The sequence below is a fragment of the Cyprinus carpio genome, chromosome B19 (assembly GCF_018340385.1).
Source record: "Cyprinus carpio isolate SPL01 chromosome B19, ASM1834038v1, whole genome shotgun sequence".
In the NCBI taxonomy this organism is placed as follows: Eukaryota; Metazoa; Chordata; class Actinopteri; order Cypriniformes; family Cyprinidae; genus Cyprinus; species Cyprinus carpio.
The window spans coordinates 7,610,489-7,633,486 of record NC_056615.1 but is presented as its reverse complement, the minus strand read 5'-3'; the positions used below and the strand labels follow the sequence as shown (position 1 = coordinate 7,633,486).

At 37.7% G+C, this 22,998-nt stretch overlaps 1 protein-coding gene across 2 annotated transcripts in view; it reads left to right on the top strand.

Annotated features, from left to right (window-relative positions):
- LOC109063460 (gamma-aminobutyric acid type B receptor subunit 1-like) overlaps positions 1 to 22,998 on the top strand; it is a 130,604-nt gene that overhangs the window by 43,031 nt on the left and 64,575 nt on the right. For both annotated transcript variants that reach the window (XM_042745955.1, XM_042745954.1), the window contains exons 5-6: positions 1,805 to 1,990; positions 2,088 to 2,105. In XM_042745955.1, the coding sequence (XP_042601889.1) occupies positions 1,805 to 1,990; positions 2,088 to 2,105 (204 nt within the window). The remainder of the gene's footprint in view (positions 1 to 1,804; positions 1,991 to 2,087; positions 2,106 to 22,998) is intronic.

Sequence of the window (22,998 nt, the reverse complement as noted above, 5' to 3'; positions counted from 1 at the left end):
ATGACAGCCTGTTTAATCAAGTCAAGTTCATCCATCTTCACAAATAAAAATAATTAAAGTGTTGCGTTAGGTCAGTGAAGTGATGCCATAAACATTCAGTTGGGAGCATCAAAAAAAAAAAAAAAGAGGAAAAATTTAAGTCATGATGACCTGCAAATGTACTAAATGAGATCTAATTGAACTTTATATTTTTATTTTTTTATTATAAATAAAAATATATTGACAGTATTTAGTTAATTTATTTACTACTGTAGCGGCTCTGGCAATTTTACGACAGCTTTTAATACTAATAAAGCTCATCCAGTAAGAATTAAGTGTAATTTATCTCATAATTGTTTGAATTCATTAAAATTCAGAATACATCTGCGCTTTAATTTGGAAGAGATGTCGAAGAGCAGAATGCGCAATAGATCACACAAATATGTCACTAAAGCCTACCATCCTGTCATGCTGAGTGAAAAATGCATAAATGATGGAGGTGTTTTGTCACTGTTTTGGTGCGAACGGTAGGAAAACTGTTTATCAGGAAACCAGATATATCTGGTTTGCTAGATCAGCAGTCATGTTTTAAAATGTCAACAAATATGTCAGATTTTTTCATAGTAAGTCACACAGTGTATGTTTACCATATAAATCATAACTTCTCTTTGACATCTGTTCTTAAATTAATCTGACTTAGATGACCTTACACTAACAGTACCTCAGAATGAAGTGATTAGTGATTATGGTGACGTTTTATATGGAATATCAGCATAATGCTTAGTGTAGCCATTTTCAAACTGACTCCAGGGGGCCACGAGGGAGGGAAAAGTTCAGAGAAAAACAGTGTAAAAAATGTTCTGTGTTAACATATTTTATTCCTGTGATGCAAAGCTGAATTTTCAGCATCATTACTCCAGTCTACAGTGTCACATGATCCTTCAGAAATCATTCTAATATGCTGATTTGCTGCACGAGAAGCATATCTTCCTATTAATGTTGAAAACAGATGTGCTGCTTCATATTTTTTTATGGAAATCGTCATACTTTTTTTTTCAGGATTCTTTGATGCATGGAAAATTCAGAAACACAACATTTAATTAGAATAAATATTTTGTAGCATTTTAATTGTCTTTACTGTCACTTTTGATTTAATGCATCCTATCTGAATACCTCAGTGATCCTAAACATTAGTGTATACTGAAGATACTGAAGAACAAGCAAGAGTAGTATACTATCCTGAACAGAGCTGAACCATTTTATTTTTTTGAGGACATTCTCAAAAAGGAATTTTTGTCAGATTTAGCTAACATCTGGATAAGTTTTTCAGCTGTTTTGTCCCCATAAATAAGCTAGGTCAAGTACACACACACACACACACACACACACACAAACCATAAAAAAGCTGTCAATTCAAACCTTTAAACTGTCCTGTGCTGTTTTAAAAAGGTGTTGACACAAAAGCGCAGATGCATTTGACAATCACTATGTGACGCAACTATGAAGTACTACAGATGGCCGTTGAGCATATCGTGCATTATATAATTGGTCTCTCAGGGTGATACGGTCTGTTCTTGCCATCTTTTCATTGCTGACAAGATAAAAAAAAATGAATGGTAAGACTGCATGCTTTATAAAGGTAAATTAATGTAATTAATCCTTTAAGGGAAACTTCCATTCCAGACTGCTCCCATGAAGCATAGATGGATATAAACCACCCTTTAGCATCAAGTCAACACCACAGTTTGAAGCATCACTGAGGTTTTGAATGGCATCCAGTATATTTGTATAACTGACCCTCTGCTGTGGTGTGTGTGCTCCTCAGTGCTGCCGTGTGCACGGGTGTGGACGTCTCTGGAGAACGGCCGTGTTACGGTTCACCCTCCAGGCCCAGCGGTGGAGGGCACCATCCTGCACTACAGCTGTCTGGAGGGTTTCATCCTGGTGGGCAGAAACAGCACACAGTGCACTAAACTGGGCAAGTGGGACTCACCCAAACCTGTCTGCCACTGTGAGTGCTAGTGTGTTTGTGTACTTTCAATTTCAGATCAGTTTTATATTTTATTCATTGCTTATAATTCTTTTATTCTCTTTCTCCTGCGTTGTAGATGACAGACATTATACAGGTAAGAATGTGTTTGTATTCTTATGTAGATAAGACCAGTATTGTAATTACTAAGGAGACATTGGTACTTAGCAGTAAACTGAAACTTTATAAAAGGACTAATTATCCAGAAGTTTCCAAACAGAAGACTCCCACAACTAGGGTACAACCACCATTTCCATGTTACGCCAAATTCCCTAGAAGTGAAGAATTTTTTTCGTTTTATTGCACACGTTGGATTGAAACCTTCCTGTTTTTCCTCACATAAATTAAATTCGCTATTTGGACAGATATATAGGTTGTGTTATCTGTGTATAGGTTATGTGATCTTCAACTTTTCTAATCAAGTAATAGATACATTGGATCACTTGTTTATTATTTACATTTACATATAAAAGCTGCAAGATTTGTATTTCATCCACTTTTTAGCATAGATGTAATTGGCAGCTTGGACGGGCGGGACATGTCCCCACCGCTTTTTAAAAACCATTGAAAAAATAGCCATGGGGGAGGCTTATAAAGCAAAGAAAAAACAACTCGTTCTTCATTATTTAATTCATTGATGTAACAAAATACATTTGTGACAGTCTATAAATCTTAGCATGCCCATATCAGGATTTATAAACAATATCCATCACAATTATGTGCAACACCACTCACTCTGGACCGTACACACTCTTTGAGATGAAATTAACAGAATGCTTTATATTTGCACATTTAGATTAAATATACTACCCTAATGAATGAATAAATGAGTTAAGCACACAGATTACATTAAATAATTATCCAAAAGTTAACAGTTCTATACATTCAAAGCACAAATATGGATGCGCTGCTTTTAGAATAGACATACTGTACGTGTTAATGACAGCAAAGATTGCTCGGCTGTGAAAATTCTGCCTAAATTGTGTTCTATTGCAGAAATCAGAGACTGAGTGCAAAGAAAGTATTTTTATCTGATTAATGATCATTGATGCGCACTTGATTCAGAAGATGGCTTAACAACATGCATACATTGCCGGACCCGTTCCACACCTGCTGTACCACATGTGCTGTGCGGCTACCGTACATTACGCATTCAGTCACGAACAGCAATCAGAAAATGCCCACAAATGAGTGACACTGACACTGAAGCCTGTTGTGCCGTACAATTAAATTTATATGTACATATTTCCTGCTTCTAGCTACCTGTTCAGCGCATCCAGGAAAGGGAATGAGTGCTTAATGTATATGGTTGCCATGACAACTTCACACCCCTTCCCCCCACAACCTAGTCCCCTCCACTTTTTAAGACAGATATGCCAATGCTTTTTAGCAACTAGAACCCTTGTGAAAAAGAGGTGCACTTAATTGTACCGACTCTACACTGAGTGTACTTTGAATCTGTATTTGCAGGTAATATTAAACAATATTTATAAAATATTCAAAGAGAGTACACATTCATGAGTGTTTCTTAAAACCCATAAGTACACTTTTTTAAATTTTACATTAAAAATTTCACTTCAAGGTACATTATTATTGTTATTATTATGTAAAGTACATTAAGTTTTAAGTATTTCGTTGTGCTTTAAATGAATCATGAACTGAGAAATTAAAATTCCCTTGATCTTTTGTACTATAAAAAACATCCTGTAAGTTTGAGAACTCAAATCTTCCTCGTTAGTCTAAAAACAGCTTATATTGAAGGCAGTCCCACACTCCTCATAAACACTTCAAATGCACCTATATAGCTATTTTATTATTCATATAAAAATAATAATAATACCCTGTTTTAGTCATATCTACTATTGATTGCCCAGCTCCCCCGTCAATGATCTAGCACCCACTCTGCCCCTGTGTAAGCTCCGCCCACTGGTCCAAATACGGCAGCCAATGGCGTGACAGAAGGATTCTTGCGTGGTGCTGTCTTTCATTTTATCTGACAAAATTAGTTAAATATATTTTCCTAAATACATTACCTCTTTAAATCATCTGAAAGTTTTAAGAGATGTCTAATAATTATAAAATTTCAGGTAAATACCTGATCATTCGATTTAGCCTTTACTTTGTTATACTCCTTCATTCAGTTTTCTATAGCACTTTGAGTCTTATATCTGTTTGATATACCTCTTACCCATAAAAACATCAGTCTTGGTCATTAGACAGAGGTGATTGACTAATATTCAAGACGGCCCATGCCATACTTTGCTCATTCCAGAATACTTTTATAAGTCCCCATAGATCCGTACACTAAATTAAAGTAAGACTATATCTAAACACAGGTCATGATCATTACTATAGAACCAAGTTGACCAACTTAACTTCCTCTAATGTAACTTTATATAATCATGCTGTAAATTCTCACGTACACTTAGTAAGAATAATTTTACAATAATCTGGGGTTGAGGCTGACCCGAATTTAGGTTGGTCAACAACTCAGTGTTGTCCTAAATGGAAAAACCCATTAGCTTCTACAGTCTAAGTATACATAACTGATGCCAATGTGTTAGCCGGAGCTCTAAAACATTTTAGTCCGTTACTAACCTGAGCACAGTTTTGAGGTGTTGTAGACTTAACAACACAACAACACAAAGACTAGTTAAAATAAATCAAGTATAACAATTTATTAACCAGGTAAGCAAACAATAATTCACAATCCAATTCAAATGATAAATCCTTAATCAATAATATACATCATCAATAATCCAGAAATGAAGAATTTAGAAGTAGTTACCTGGTAGCAGAAAATAATACACACAGCAATCGTGTGGGAGATCTGTCTATAGATTCCATTTGCTCCTTGTCATTCTCCCTTAAATAGCCAGAAGAACTCCAAAGTTACCAAATTGTAATGTTTGTTTATTGCAGGGGTTTTAGCAAATCACTTTTGGGGGTTGCATGTGGGTAGGGAAGATTTCTGTGGGAAGATTTACATACAGAAGGTAATTTGTGTGAAAGACCTGTGCATAGTCTGTCTTCAGTGTTTTCTAATCTTGTTATGAGAATGAGACCCTTTTACCAGACACATAGAGTCCTTTCAAACAACATCAAACATTAATAGCTGCATTGTAAAAAACTCTGATTAAGAAAGGTGGTTTTGATTATCTTTGTAGTGTCCTGTGTTTAGATGGATAATGAAGGGAGAGAGGGGGAAGAGTGATTAATGGGGTAATATGATGTTGCTAAAAAGAACATTATTTTGTGTATTTGTTGTAATGAAATGTGTTTATGCGGTTTAATGTTAAAAAAAACACATTATTTTTCACAAAATGTACATTATTGTTTCTCCTCTATGCCCTGCCTTTCTGAAACGTGTCAATTTTTACAAAGCTCATCGTTCTGAAAAGTGAGGTGTGCTCTGATTGGCCAGCTATCCAGTGCGTTGTGATTGGCTGAATGGCTCAAGTGTGTGACGGAAATGTTACGCCCCTTAAAGGGATACTCCATCGCAAAATGAAAATTTTGACATTAATCATTTACCCCCATGTCGTTCCAAACCCGTAAAAGCTTTGTTCGTCTTCGGAACACAATTTAAGATATTTTGGATGAAAACCGGGAGGCCTGTGACTGTCCCATAGACTGCCAAATAAATAACAGTGTCAAGGTCCAGGAAAGTATGAAAAGCATCATCAGAACACTCCATCTGCCATCAGTGATTCAACCGTAACATTATGAAGTGACGAGAATACTTTTTGTACACGAAGAAAACCCTCCCTGTTTTCATCCAAAATATCTTAAATTGTGTTCCGAAGACGAACTAGCTTTTACGGGTTTGGAACAACATGGGGGTAAATGATTAATGTCAAAATTTTCATTTTGCGGTGGAGTAACCCTTAACATACTGTGATGCGTGTCTCAGCACGACGAGACAAAAATCAATAAAACCCATTACAAACAATGCTTTTGTTGCATCCAGTGGGGACATAATTACAGATTAAAATGACTTATACTGTCTGTTTACGCATTGCGTTGTGTATCACGCCACATAAACATAAAACCATGTCTGCATTTGTGATCAAAGAAATGACAAACAACAGTTGCTACTCTACAATGCTCAAAACTCGCGTTTGAATCTTTGGTGGCAAATTCTTTAAATATGGAAACGTACTTACAGTCTGTGAGTCAGAAGCCCAGACTGTCCTTGCAAAGTTGGAACTGCCCCACTTTATAGAAACAGCCTTTGAGCACAGACTCACTGTAGGCTACTCTGCAGGTTTAGGAGACAGTCCTCCATAAAATCCTCTGCACACATCTGAATATTTGGGTTAAACTGCTCTGGAACAGTGTTGTGTCCTCTTTTGGAAGGCCAAACAAAGTAGTTTCGCTTTCACAACAAAACACACAGCGTCTCCACAACATAGCGGCAACAGCGAGAATAAAAGTTATGCCTTCTTTCTTTGCGTGAACATTTGGGTGGTGTTATGCGAATCTTCCCACACAGTGATGTAGACATGTGGAGGCGTGTTTAAACGAGGTGTTTTAGGAGGGCCTGGATGAGTCTTAACTTTTATAAAGAACATCTCTTTGGGTTTCAGACTTTAGTCTTTGCAACTTAAGGGATCTTATCTATTCACAAACAGCTTGTAACACTCCAAAGAAAAAGGAAAACTTGAAATCGCATCATATGACGTGGATGTGGAGAATCATACAGAGGTGTGAAACTTTTGTTTCTCTCAGTTGGGTGTGTTGGGTGTGTCTTGAGTGTAGGTCTTAGGCTTGTGAGACAGAGTTCCGGAGTCAGTTCTCTTAAAGGGATAGAATTTTAAAGGGACAGAATTTTCATTTTTGGGTGAACTAACCCTTTAAGAGTTCTTTGTCTTTTCAGACTGTGGCCTTCTTCCAGTCCAGACAAATGGCATCAATAATCTTACACCTGCGTTAAACATAAACAAGGCACACTTCGACCCAGGATTTTCAGAAAGATTGAAACGAAAGACAATGCTGTGCCGACTATTTTGGATCCAACAGTAATTATATGATATGTATGTATTGAGTTATATGTTTTTGACATAAATCACAGCAGTGTCCATCTGTGAAGGACGTAGACTGTCAAACATACACAACTATTAGCCAATCATAGGAGGTGGCATTTACTTCAGAGTCTACAATCTGAACCACGCCTATTTAAACAGAGCGTTCTGATGAGGAGGGTTAAAACAGGACAGAAAATAGCTTATTACTTCTAAATGAAGTTTTTTGATGTAAAAATATTGATAGCATTATAAGTGGACCTCAGAGAACAGTATAAAATATAAAACAAAGGAACTTCATGACCCCTTTTAAGAAATGCACTTATTTTGATGTGTTGGCTAACAAAGCACATGTAAAATACTTGATTATAATTTGGATTATAATTTGATCATAATGTAGTGAATTATTCAATTACTTGATTATAATTTGGATTATAATTTGATCATAATGTAGTGAATTATTCAATTACATTTACACAATTACAAAGTTACTATATTTTAATGCAATCCGAAACTAACATCATATTTAACGCAGGCCCTGGGAAAGATGAGATACAGATAATGTGAAGGGGAAAAGGAATCCCCGCCATTTACAGGTTGGTTGTGATATACTAGCAGGCTGGCAGCAGTAGCAGATAGATGATAGTCTATCAAAATAATTAACTCTTTTAAACTTTAACAACTTAGTTGAGCTCCCAGTAGCCTAGTTATGTTAGCCACCACACTAGAGCTGTGGATTATAATAATTTTTATGTATTGCAATGTTGATGCGAACAATTCTGCATACATGTAATTAAATAGGCCTTATCATAGTGGCATAACGATTTAATAAAGCACTCTTGTTACTATTAAGTTGCGTATGCCCTTCAGAAGCAAACACTTAATTGCGCTTGATGTTCGTATCACTTCTTTAAAGCAAGATATTTGGGGCACCATTTCGTTTCTTTACTAAAAGAAAATGCATGAATGAGAAATCGTGTAGGACGTGCTTGATGTTAAAACTACTTTTTAATCTCAATAATATGTCATGAAAAAGATCTCTGTACTCGTGTTGACTGTACACAACACCCTAAGCGCGTGTGCAGAAAACCCTCACAGTAGAGGTCGTGCGCGGGACTGTTGTTTTTTAAGTCCCGCTCCCGCCAGCTCCCGCTGGGGTTATATCCGCATCCTCCCGTTCCCGATATATATTACACTCTTTGTTCACAACGCCGCTCTGCTTAGAATAATTTTCTTCCCGACCCCGACCATCCCGCTAAATTTAGATCGCGTTTCCAAATTTCACATTTCCATTTCCACGGAGAAAATAAATGTTGTCTGCACAAAAATTGTATTTATTATTTTATTCGCCTTGTCAAGATACGAAATTTAACATTTACTGCCAACACAGTAGGGGAAAAAATGTCGAAGAGAAAAAAATAAATAAAAACGCAGACTCTGAGCCCTCCTTTTAATATTTCTTGATACTTTTTTTGGATGTGGAAGTATCTCACTGACATTAAACTTTCCGATTTTTGCTGCTGTGTCGACCAATGTTGGGCCAGCTGATTAAAACCTTTTCCGGACACAGTATCATACAGTCGAATATCTTGGCGAAACAAATTCAACACACATTTTTCTGTTGTCTCTTTTTAAACTGCTCTGGCACCGGCCTACGACTTTGTAAATGCCAGTTTGTAGTTTGACCCTTTGGGATGATGCATGAGTGCCGCCTTAAACCCGAGGTTCCAGTCTGTGATTGCTGAACGGGAATACTTTTAGGCATTTATCACATTGCGCAAAAGGTTTTTTTTTCATCTGCGTCTATGATACATTGAAAAAGACTCCCATACATCAGACTTGCCTGATGTGGGTTTCTTAGCAGTAACTGACCATTTTCCAGTCCAAGTTGAACCTCCTTTAAAGGACAGCGGCATCCACACTTTGCTCTGCCATACTTTTTGAGGGCCGTGTATTTACAACCGGTACAGTCTGCCCTGAGGACCGTTATTCACATGCTGCGCGCACAGACCCCGCAAATACAATGCATGACGCAGAAAAAAACTGGTCCATGCGTGCATAACGGTCCTGAGTGCAGGGCAGGCTGTAGCCTATACCGGGTGGTCGATAAGATTAAGTAAAGCGAAGATATGCTGTTCTGAAAGGAAGTCGGGAACGTGATATTGAATGACCGACCGCTACCGTGTTTTTGTTTTTAGTTGGAAACCCGCGGCGCAAAATATGTAAAAAAAATTGTTTTTTTTTTTTATAAAGTTGCAGATACATATCAGATCGTTAAATCAAACACTTCGTATCATAGACTAATATCACACCCTACAGCACTGGGCCCGGGGCAACCAATTACCGATATCATAACTACAATAAACGCCACCCTGCACAGCGGTAAAGCCTCAGGGGCCCGCCCTTCGATCGGGCAAGTGACCCGTTCCGTCTACTGAGTCCCTGTTACTTCAACACTAGCCTCGGGCAATCGGGTCCTTAAGTCGATGGAAGACATTTCACCTTACCAAGGTAAAGCCCAGGGGCCCCTTATAGTCTTAATGCGGCCCTGCATACATGACATACAAGTTTCAATATAAATTATATTAAAGTACATTTCAGTTTACCACAAATGGTTGTCAGTACATTGTAACCATATTTTAAAGACAATACAAAAATAAAGGTTTTTATGAAATTACATAAAAAAGATGTACTGACTGAAAAGGTACCACCCCAGTGACAGCTTTTGCCAAAAAGCACTCTTAAATTCAAAGGTGTATACAAAAATTAATGTTCATATAAATTTAAATTATAATATATTTTTGTTTAATTGCAATTAACATTCAGTTCTATATAACACGTTGATAAGATTAGGACTAAAAATGCCTCTGTTTTTAATCTTAAAGCAACACCGGTATTTTTTTTTTTACGTTTATTTGTCCAAGAAATGTATGGTGTTCATCCCTACCTGGCAGTGGCACTATTGAGTGTAAAGTACTGTGAAGTTCCCAAATAAAATGAAAGAGTAAGATGAAAATCTACTCTCCTGTCAAAAGGGGGCAGCATTTCATTCAGCAGTCAGTAAGTTCCTTTACTAACCTGAAGGGGGCAGCATTCATTAATATACTAAAAGATCATTGCAGTATTGAGTGCACAAAGAGCACATGTAAATGATACCTGCTGAGAGCTGTACATCCTGTAAATGATACTGTCTTTCACACAGCACTCACAGATGAGAGCCCCTGTATGCTTTGCATACGAGTGTAGCTGGATTTTATAATTTGATTTGATTAATCGTAGGTGTGAAGGTTGTATGGTTTGTATCATACAGACAGGATCTTGACTTCCACAGGGCCAGAATATGAATTGTAGATACTCGTCCTGGATGTTTTGGCATGTGCGCGTGTGCGTGACACTGTGTGCAGATCAGCCCGTGGTGTTTGCTAAATTGATTAATGGAGGTGTCACTGTCCCAATATGGCAGTGATGTCTGCACACTGAGAGAGAGGGTGATGGAGGGCCGGCCGGCAGGAAATGAGAGAGGAGAGGAGGATGAAAATGAAGGAGAGGAAATGAGATGGAGAGAGAGGGGGGGAAAGGAAGAGGGGGCACAAAAGTAGGGGGTTGTGGGAATAGAGAGATAGCATGGTAGAGAAAAAGCAATTTAGGAGGAGGGATGGGAAGAGTAGATGATTTATGCGCTACATCTACTTAGTAAATGGTGTTTTCTCACAGTTTTTACCTAGCTGGAAACACACTCCCAGGTTATCACATGGTTTTTGCCTCCACCTGCCTCTGCCAGCAGTCATGATAACCTGCACAGCAGTGGCTATACTGATCTATACATACCTTTAAGTGTTACGGATCACATTTGTACTATCTAATTCATAATGTGTGTCAATACTTAAAACTACTTTGGCTACAGACGGAAATCATTCAGTTGCAAACAATGAGCCAATCCATCCAAGAAGTCACATGACACAAAATGCTAATGATGCTTATGAGAATTGCTCAGTTAGCAACAAGATAAAACACTGTAGATATGTCAAGTAACTGTCTAGAACACCCTAGCAACACAGTAGTGTATAATGAAATGGTTAGCAACCAGCCCAAAAAAACTAGACCTTTGAGACAATCATATCACCTGAGATATACCTAGAAAACAGTCAGAGGACCCTAGCAACCAGCTAGAACACCCTAGCAACACCGTGATGAATAATTAAATGACTAGCAACCCCACCAGCTAGAACACCCTAGCAGCACCATAGTGTATAATTAAATACCTAGCAACCAGCCAAAGCAACAATAACAACAAAACAAATTGCCCTAGATACATCTAGCAGCCAGCCAGAAAACCCTAGCAACACCTACATTTATATATACATGCCTAGCAACCAGCCGGAACACCATTCAACCAACTAGAACACCCTAGCAGCACCTAAATGTATAAATATATGCCTATCAACCATCTGGAACACCCTAGGCACTTAAAGCAATGAGATATAACCCTAGATACACCTAGCAATCAGCCAGAACACACTAGCAACCAACTAGAACACCCTAGCAACACCTAAATGTATAAAGAAATGCCTAGCAACCAGCCACAACACCTTAGACACTGATAGCAACAATACTGTATATAACCCTAGATACTTCTAGCAACCAGCCACCCCTTACCAAAAAGTAGTATACTTCAAGTTCATTTTATTAAGTATACTCAAGTAAAGTTCAAGTATATTTTTAAGTATACTTTATGTAGCAAGTATACAAATATCAGTGTTCTAGTAGTATACTTGTAAGTGTACTGTTTCAACACTTCTTGGGACTAAATTGGCCCACTTTCTAGTATATAAAAGTATACTTTTAAGTATACTTTAAGTACAACAGTAGCACACTTTGAGTTTGTAAATAGTTTACCTCTATGTTTGTAGTTTGAACTGCAATTATACTAAAAGTGAACTTATAGGTATACTGATAGTTTACTAATTAAATACTTTGTACACTTTGAAGTATAGTCTCAGTAAACTACTAGTTTAGTAGTTTTATACTGCAAGTATACTCATAAGTTTTCTTTAAGTGAACTTTATATCATACTTTAAGTATACTACGATGTCCCTATTTAGGTTTTAATTTGTAAATATTTTGTTGTATGAATATCTGAACATACAAAACATCCAAAGAAAGAACAGGGTATCTGCTTGTAAACAAAAACATTTTATTCTAGCTTCATGCATTCTTTTTTTTTAAACACTTTAATGTGGGCAAGTTTAATAAAAAATAAAATAAATAATATTTTGAACAAAAAGCTGAGAAAACAACTCTGAATTGGATTCAGAATGATAATCAAAACGTAGATGGAGTCGATCAACACCCCAAAGCTTGACTGTAATTATTACCTCTTCATCGACCGACATTTTATTCCATAACGTTACAGTTTTGATCCTGTTTCATGTCAGATGATCGGGTTACATGTGTTAGTATCTGTTGTTTCTTCTTCTTCTTCACTTGTGTTTTTTTGGAAATTATGTACAGAAGATGTGTACTAGCGCCCTCTACCGTATAACAATGAAAACACAGATTCTAGGAGCACAAGTACAGCTCAAATATATTTAGACTTTTTGTAAGTATAAGTCAAGTATACTTAAATGCCATTTTAAGTATATTTCTGAGGAGTACATAAAGCCCATTTCTGAGAAGTACATAAAAAGTAAACTAAAAGCATACTTTCCTATTTTTAGTTTAAAAGAAGTATACTAATAGCACACTTGTATAAACTTCTTTTTCATAAGGGACAACATCCTTGCAACATCTTAATGTATAAATAAATGGCTAGTAACCAGCTAGAAAACTCTAGCAACACATAACAACAATCTATCACCCTAGATACATCTAGCAACTAGCCACAACACCTTAGACACTCATAGCAACAACATTTCACCCTAGATACATCTAGCAACTAGCCAGAACATCTAGCCTAGCAGCACCTAAATGTACAAATAAATGCCTAGCAACTAGCCACAACACCCAAGCATTCAGTCAGGCAATATAATCTCTATTCATTTCTACTTTGATATCACATAAATATAGATAAAAATGTAAAAATAAATGTGTGTGCTGTGTGGTTGCTAGGGTTTCTTTGTGGTTGCTAGGGTGTGGCTCAGTGGTTGCTAGGGTGATGTGAGTGGTTGCTTTCCAGTCCAAGTCAAATAAGTCCATCTCCTCTATAATGTTCAATATCTAGTTAAGGCTTTTTCATCTTCATCATCCACAAAGCAAAAATCGAAGTCTTCTCCTTTAGAAAAGTAATAGCCTCTCCCCAGATAGTCGCTTAATTTGAGGTATCATTTAGCATCATTTGGCAGTGGGATGAGTTAAATATTGAAGCTTAATTTTTGGGTTAGGTGTTTGTTCAAATCACTAACCCTAAGTATGAGCAATAATTATAGGGATGTTTGCCTTAAAGGGATACTCCACCCCAAAATAAAAATTTTGTCATTAATCACTTACCCCCATGTCGATTCAAACTCGTAAAAGCTCTGTTCTTCTTGGACTTTGACACTGTTATTTATTTGGCAGTCTATGGGACAGTCACAGGCCTCCAGGTTTTCATCCAAAATATCTTAATTTGTGTTCCTAAGACGAACTGAGCTTTTATGTGTTTGGAATGACATGGGGGTAAGTGATTAATGACACAATTTTCATTTTGGGGTGGAGTATCCCTTTAACATGCGCAACTAAGAAACCACTTATAGATCTAACAATGACAATGTACTGCATCAGACTAGAGGAAGTATTGAAAGTTCTGGGATTGAATGCACTGTCTGGTCATTTAAAAGCAACAGGCGCTGTCTGTGGATATCATTAGGCTTTAGTGGGTAAGACAGGATGATGCGGTGTAGCCTATTGATTGATGAAATAGGTGGCTAAGAATGAGTGTAATGAAGGCTTGGTATTTGTTATGGCTTTTAGTCATTAGACAAGCACACTGCTGCCCTCCAGAGAGAGGACTTTAGGAGATGCTGCCATTCAATATTGATGTTGAGAATGAAGCTCTGTGATTGGTGCACTCTCAACGTTCAGCATGCCGCATTAGAGGATTTTAATTAAGAGAGGATGCACACAGTGCCAGTGCGATCTTGCTCTCTCTCTCTCTCTCTCTCTCTCTCTTTCACCACCTATCGATGGAGCTCACAGCATGTAAGAGATCATCACATGGAAGCATTTCAGTGTCCGTGTGAATGAAAGCACCGTGCTTATCAGAGAAGGTTTTAATTCATCTTGTGTATGTTTCTATGCACCTTTGAATGTCTGTTTAGTGCTGCGTTTCTCTCTGTGTGTGATCATTTCACGGGTAGCCGAGAAAAAGGTCTCCCTTTGGATCGATTTCCCCAATGGCATTTACATGACATTCGCAGTGCCCACTCAAACCTGGAACCGGTTTCTGCATCCATGGACCTAATCTCATTCTCAGCAGAAGTCTATGAAATCCGTGTGCAGTTAGGCGGGAGAATGAGACCGTAGAGAATAAACAAGGGTTAGCTTGAGCTCTCCTCATTTTCGGAGCCGCATTTTATTTAAGTGTTGATAAATTATTCAGGAGCAATCACAGAATGTTACAACCTGGAATTGCAGAAGCAGTGCACACCAATAGCACAGCGTGTCAGAAAACCTCCTGTTTGCTATTTTCTTGTCCATGTTATCCAGTCCCTGCACCTGCCACTGCACACATCACCAAAATACAACACAACCACAGCTACTGACTTGTCACATACGTTAAGACACCTGCCACATTGACTTCCAGAAAATGACACATCTGTAACACCTACCAGGTGACGTCAAACACGATGCAACACTCATCACAGCTGCTTCCCCAAAGACAGCACACTCAGTATCTCATATACCATATTGGATTTTTAACCCTGGGTTATCATGCTCCATGTTGCACACTGTTCAAGCCTTGGGTTGGTCATTAAAGCTGAAATGGATCATTTTTTTCTTTCTGGATGTTAAAATGCTTCCTTCTCTTTACTGGTTTTAATATATTAATAATAAATTAATATATGAATAATATACCATAATAATCTATATGTTGATTTACTGAAAAAATGCAAAGACACTTTTATAAAATAAAATCCTTTTATATATATATATATATATATATATATATATATATATATACATATATACATACACATACACACACATATATATATATATATATATATGTGTGTGTGTGTGTCTGTGTATGTGTATATGTGTCTATATATTTATATATATATATATATATATATATATATATATTCACACACATACACACACACACACACAAAAAGTGACAGTAAAAATTATGTTACAACATATTATGAAATAATTCTCAAATCAATTCTGGGGGAAAAAAATAGTATAATGGTTTCCTAAAAATATTAAGCAGCACAACTGTTTTTATCATTGATAAAAAGAAGAAAAAAAACAGCAGCAAATCAGCATATTAGAAATATTTCTCAAGGATCATATGACACTGAAGACTGGAGTAATGATGCTGAAAATCCAGCTTTGCACCACAGGAATAAATTTCATTTAAAAATATATTACAAAGAAAACATATTTTAAATTGTAATAATATTTTACAACGTATCTGTATCATACATATATTGTTTTACTCTATGCTTGATCAAATAAATGCTGTGTTGTTGAGCATAACAAAAACCTCTATTAAAGACATTTTTAAAATCATATCATATAAGTACACATTGAAAATCTAGAAATTAGAATTTAATTCAAAACTGGAAATAAACAACAGTTTAGAATTTTGAATAATAAAAAAAAAATGAATGTGATATTTAAGATAACTTTTCTCTCAAATTGTTATGCTGATTTTATGAAGAGAAAAAGGCAGAATAGAAGCATTTTCCACTTTGAGTGGTCTCGTTTTGACCCCACTTTATATAATAGCCCTGTCTTAATCCCTGTTAAATCCTTAGATAACATTTTAAGTGCTATTCATTGCCGAATCTAAACACAGTCGACTGTCTGCTGCTAAACAACCCTACAGTAGTGTTGTTTCATGCTGTACACTAGGGTTAAAACAATTAAAACCACCAATTAGTGTGAATTGCTGGCTAACCCAGAGTTAAAAGTGGCATAACCTGAGGTCCAAAAATACCCAGGGTTAAGCTTAGCTCAGAAATCCTGAAATCAGATCCACTCACCTACACATGTCGGCAAGTGATGATCCTGGATTGCGTGTTAGAAAGGCAGAAGTGGCCGGAAAGTGGTGTGGTGAAGCTGGCGTCATCAGCTCTGTGATTTCTCCGTTGACCTCCATCATCCAGCTGATCTTCGGCACTGGCTAGGTTAAGTGGCTCACCTGTGGACAGCGTTTGAGAGAAATGATCCACATAGCATCCTAATCCTCCAGACCAGCTCAGCTGCCGCCCCCCCCCCCCACTTCCTTCTCTACGTATCCCACTCACACTTTCTCTATTACCCTGTCAAGCTCTTGTGTACGTTTAATAATGTGACCATTGATTTGAATACAAGTATTCTCTGCCCCTGAAGGCTATTTGAAAGTAATGAGTTGTACAGTGCCGATCGCGTGGCCACAAGAGAAAAGATTGCGTGGCATAAGCAGGTTTACGATGTCATTTATGTGCATTTCCTTTCCAATTATCCCTGCTGCATGTGTTTAATAGAACCAATGAGAGGACTTTCTTTACAAGCCACTTCATAACATGCTTCACGCATCCACCGCAATCGCTTGCGAGGAGAAGATGCTGATGCAATCACATCTAACTTGTTACATGGTTTATCAATGTCTTCCCTCCCTCGGATTCTCGCTTTCCCTTTGGAGACCCTGAAAATACCTTGACGTCAGTCTCGCTTATTCCCTTTCTGCCTATTCATCAAAGGTGCAAAAACACAAGGGTTCTCGAACAATGAAGCGAATGCTCCAATGACAAACGCATCATAAGAGATGGACCATAAACATGAGGGATGGCGGAGCCAGGAATAGCAGAGAGGGTCCAACTCTACCCATAGAGCCAGGGAGATTAGAGTGTGTTTTACTGAAGCATGGCGGATCACATTAACGCTTCTACATCCAGCCAAATGAGAAGCGGGAGGAGGAGATAAAGGGGCAGGTAGGGTGAAAGTATAAGCATAAATGATGGTCGCAGAGGTGAAACTTTTGAGAGATGGCGATGGCAGCAATGACAAAAGCACTTATGAGTTCAGAATTTTGGGCAACCGATCGGGCCACTTCAAGTGTGATTTTAAATTTGATATATTTAAAAGTTTGGGGTTGGTTGATTGTATTTTTCAAAGAAGTCTCTTATGCTCACCAAGGCTCTGTTTATTTGAGTAAAAATACAGTAAAAACTGAAATATTGTTGCAATTTAAAATAACTGTTTTCTATTTAAATATATTTTAAAATATAATTTATTCCTTTGATGCAAAGCTGAATTTTTAGCATCATCACTCCAGTCTTCAGTGTCTCATGATCCTTCAGAAATCATAATAATATGCTGATTTGCTGCTCAAGAAACATTTCTTATTATGAACAGTGTTGAAAACAGTTGTGCTGCTTCATATTTTTAATAGAAACTGGATTCTTTGATTAATATATAGGTAAAAAACAGCATTTATTTGAAATAAAAATCTTTTGTAACATTATAAATGTCTTTACTGTCACATTTGATTCAATTTAATGCATCTTTGCTATTAAAGTGTTTTCTTTAAAAAAAAAAAAAAAAAAACTTTAAATTATTAATTTCTTTTAAAAAAAATATGCTAGTGTATATCTGACATCTGGTTACATTGACCTACATGCAACTGTTGATTTCTTCTTTTAGTTTCTTATCTCTATTCACTGAGGTCATTTCTGCATTTACAGGGATTAGATTAGTCAAATTGGAAATGTCTGCTTTTCTGTTGCTACCCATGAGAAAATTTAAATCGCTTACTGTTTTTTACAAACAGGGATGTGTGGAAGCTTAATTCCCATCCAAATACACATCTGTGAATTTAAACACAGGAATGAATCCAAAAGTCATCCTTTTCAAGTTGCACTGTGCTATAAGGTATATTTTTTGGTAAAATTAAGGCTCAAATGACAGAAATGTGAGTGGGAGCTCTTAAAGCAATGTCGGCAACAGCTAAGCAGTAAATTGCTTTACATTTATACAGGTCCTTCTCAAAAAATTAGCATATTGTGAAAAAGTTCATTATTTTCCATAATGTAATGATAAAAATTAAACTTTCATATATTTTAGATTCATTGCACACCAACTGAAATATTTCAGGTCTTTTATTGTTTTAATACTAATGATTTTGGCATACAGCTCATGAAAACCCAAGATTCCTATCTCAAAAAATTAGCATATCATGAAAAGGTTCTCTAAACGAGCTATTAACCTAATCATCTGAATCAACTAATTAACTCTAAACACCTGCAAAAGATTCCTGAGGCTTTTTAAAAACTCCCAGCCTGGTCAATACTCAAAACCGCAATCATGGGTAAGACTGCCGACCTGACTGCTGTCCAGAAGGCCATCATTGACACCCTCAAGCGAGAGGGTAAGACACAGAAAGAAATTTCTGAACGAATAGCTGTTCCCAGAGTGCTGTATCAAGGCACCTCAGTGGGAAGTCTGTGGGAAGGAAAAAGTGTGGCAAAAAACTCTGCACAACGAGAAGAGGTGACCGGACCCTGAGGAAGATTGTGGATAAGGACCGATTCCAGACCTTGGGGGACCTGCGGAAGCAGTGGCCTGAGTCTGGAGTAGAAACATCCAGAGCCACCGTGCATAGGTGTGTGCTTTTGAACCAGAAACAGCGGCAGAAGCGCCTGACCTGGGCTACAGAGAAGCAGCACTGGACTGTTGCTCAGTGGTCCAAAGTACTTTTTTCGGATGAAATCAAATTTTGCATGTCATTCAGAAATCAAGGTGCCAGAGTCTGGAGGAAGACTGGGGAGAAGGAAATGCCAAAATGCCTGAAGTCCAGTGTCAAGTACCCACAGTCAGTGATGGTCTGGGGTGCCATGTCAGCTGCTGGTGTTGGTCCACTGTGTTTTATCAAGGGCAGGGTCAATGCAGCTAGCTATCAGGAGATTTTGGAGCACTTCATGCTTCCATCTGCTGAAAAGCTTTATGGAGATGAAGATTTCGTTTTTCAGCACGACCTGGCACCTGCTCACAGTGCCAAAACCACTGGTAAATGGTTTACTGACCATGGTATTACTGTGCTCAATTGGCCTGCCAACTCTCCTGACCTGAACCCCATAGAGAATCTGTGGGATATTGTGAAGAGAAAGTTGAGAGACGCAAGACCCAACACTCTGGATGAGCTTAAGGCCGCTATCGAAGCATCCTGGGCCTCCATAACACCTCAGCAGTGCCACAGGCTGATTGCCTCCATGCCACGCCGCACTGAAGCAGTCATTTCTTCAAAAGTATTCCCGACCAAGTATTGAGTGCATAACTGAACATAATTATTTGAAGGTTGACTTTTTTTGTATTAAAAACACTTTTCTTTTATTGGTTGGATGAAATATGCTAATTTTTTGAGATAGGAATTTTGGGTTTTCATGAGCTGTATGCCAAAATTATCAGTATTAAAACAATAAAAGACCTGAGATATTTCAGTTGGTGTGCAATGAATCTAAAATATATGAAAGTTTAATTTTTATAATTACATTATGGAAAATAATGAACTTTTTCACAATATGCTAATTTTTTTAGAAGGACCTGTATATATAAAAAATAATATTATAATAATTTTACTTGCAGGACTGTATGATGACTCCACCGTGTTGTATTATGCAAAGACGTGACTGACAGAACTCAGCATACGTTACATCACAATGTAATTTTGGCAGCAAGATTAATTTTTAATGAGCCGAAAAGAATACACGTCACACCTCTCTTTATCAATTTGCACTGGCTACCAATAGCTGCTCGCATAAAATTCAAGGCATTGATGTTTGCCTACAAAACCACCACTGGCTCTGCACCCCTTTACCTAAATTCATTACTTCAGACTTATGTGCCTTCTAGAAGCTTGCGTTCTGCAAGTGGACGTCGCTTGATTGTGCCATCCCAAAGAAGCACAAAGTCACTTTTACGGACTTTTAAATTAAATGTTCCCTCCTGGTGGAATGACCTGCCCAACTCAATCCGAGCAGCTGAGTCCTTAGCCATCTTTAAGAATCGGGCTTAAAAACACATCTCTTCCATCTTTATTTGACCCTCTAACTTTTTCACTCACTATTCTAATTCTATTTAAAAAAATAAATAAATAAATAAATAAATTAACTACCTTTTTAATCTTTTTGTATACTATCTATTTTCTTTTCATTTATTATACAGTTATAAAAAAAGACCTCTAAAACTAGCTTGCTCTATTCTTTTTCTATTCTATCTGTTTTCTTTTTATTTATTATATTATTTAAAAGCCCTTGCTACGTATACTGCGTTTAGGCTAACTGAGACTTGTTATAGCACTTGTATATCATTGCTCTTTTGTTGTTTTTGATTGCTTCCATTGTCCTCATTTGTAAGTCGCTTTGGATAAAAGCGTCTGCTAAATGACTAAATGTAATGTAAATTTACAGGCATAACCCTAAGAAACAATTATTGTCTGAATAGTGCTATTGTTAAATGACAGGCTCAGGTTACAGAATATATGGGAGTTCCTATGATTGATATGAAATACTGAAGTACATAATTTTTAATCTTTCTTCCAGTCTGTTTTATTTTGTTATGAGCTTTATGTGCAGACAGACTCTCCTTAATAGAGACAAAATCACATTGAACCACACAAGGCAGACCAATATCAATTTATAGCCTGGCATAGGTTAATTTTTGGTATTATTCATTAGTTGATAATATCCGAAGTGAATGTAAACAGACATTGTATATTAGGCCTTGCCATGTAAATGCAGCCACATCCAAAACCAGTAGGAGGAGGTGGACTAAAACCACACAGTTAAATCTAGCAGGCATGCACGTCATGTAGTTTTATTGTCATTCCTCTCATTACAGAGTGAGCTTAGAAAAAGAATGCAAAATAGCTTCACTGCAACCACGGCGTTCAGCGCAACAAAGGCGATGGCCATGACAGCTGACAGCAATGGAGCACTGGAATATTTTCTCAGCAAGACTTAAAGACGTCGTTACCTGCTGTCCGCTATGTAGCATGTTCCTGACGCAAATAATGGAACTGCATAATTACACTCTGATAGTGCAACTGCATGTGTTTGAATGTACCAAACAGACTGAGCTCAACAGTAATTTATAAGAACGGCACGCTTTAGAGCATGCCGCTTTTTAGCCAGGAGCATTAACCATCAGTGGGCTAGCGGAGGATTTAGAGGGACAGACGTTCAAAACAGCAGGTGTGTTATTAAGCAGCGCCTGGTCATATTTCACACTCCAATTCAGCAGAGCAGCCAGGAGCTGTGGTTGCGGCTCGCTCACTGTGCCGCAATCCCTGCATGGATAGATTCTTCCGTTGCTTTGTTATTAAAGCATCCAACACAGACACGGTTTAAAACCTCTCTGTCGTGGAAGAGCGTGGCGAGCAGCACTTTTTTTCTCCATGTTTGATCGTGCCTTGGCTCCTCAGTCATCATGGCGGCTGAGTGATCTGTCTCCTAATATTCTCCGATTCATTTACTTCTGGGAGGCCTGGGGATCGGGCCACGATGCAATTCTGAACTCTGGCATTTAGCGGTAAATGAAATTTGGTGTCAAATCTAACAAATCTGTTTGGAGAAAACACTCCATGGCGGGAAAAAAAGGATTACTGGGTTGATGAGAGGGAGATCTTTGGCTGGATGCTGAGATTGCGCCCCAGACTGTCTGTAGGGGGTTGGGTATTTATTTACTCAAAGTCATGCATTATTTGCTTGTCTGGTTTTGATTCTCCTCCGCATATTGAGTCGACCTCTTTCGTTATTGAATTATGCCTTGTAAAAAAATAGCAGACACCTTTGTTCGTCCTTTGTGCGCTTCAGAGAACGTGATGCATATCAGTGGAGCCTTACAACTGCCTGCCTGCCTTCATGTGTTTGGTGACCTGGCAACCTCAAGGACCAATCAAGCTGCCCAGCTGTGACCTGGCAACCAGAACAGCCAATCACAATGTCCCGATGTGACCTTGCAGCCGTGGCATGGCAAGGCGACTTGTGCAAACCATGATCATTAGCCAGCAACCACCTGTCACTTCGCTTATATCCGCTTGTCTGTAGAGGTCAAAGAATCGATTGTAATTGCAGAGGATGTCTTTCTTTGTAAAATGATAGTCTCTCTTACGAATATGATGGGGTGTCATTTTCTTCGACAAGATGTGTCTTGATGGTGGGTTACAGCACAGCCCATTTATCTGCTTCTGAACCAGGACCTTGTGGTACATTCTGACATTTCTTAACAATTTAATGACCAAATATATCCTGACAGTTGATTTGAGATGTTTTGTGGACAAGATAATAATAAACACTCTTGTACAGTTGTATTCTAGAATTTGTGTGTGTTTTGTCAGCTGTATCCCATAATGAGCACATTCCCCAACTTTATGGCCTAGTAAGAAATGTCGCACAATTGCAAACCAGGCTCTTCCATTAATTCCCTGCAACTCAATCCTTTAATTAAGGCTAGGTTGTAATTCCAAGACCCAGGCATATTAGTAATGCGAGTTAAATGGCTGTGGAGCTGCTGCCCTTCACTCAAGTAATGGTGTCAGATTTCTCAAATAAGAGAAACCAAATTCACTGCAGCCTCTGGAATGAACACAAATTGATGTTACTGCATCCGTGGGTTTTAAATAGAGTTGGGTATTGAGAACTTCCTCCATTTTGAGAAAAAAAAAAAGATTAGAGTAGTCTGATTACATAATGAATGACTTTTGTGAGCCAGTTCTTTTTAATCAGAACCATACAGCAAATAGAGTGTCAACTATCAAACAAATTGCTCCAATAGGTCTTTTTG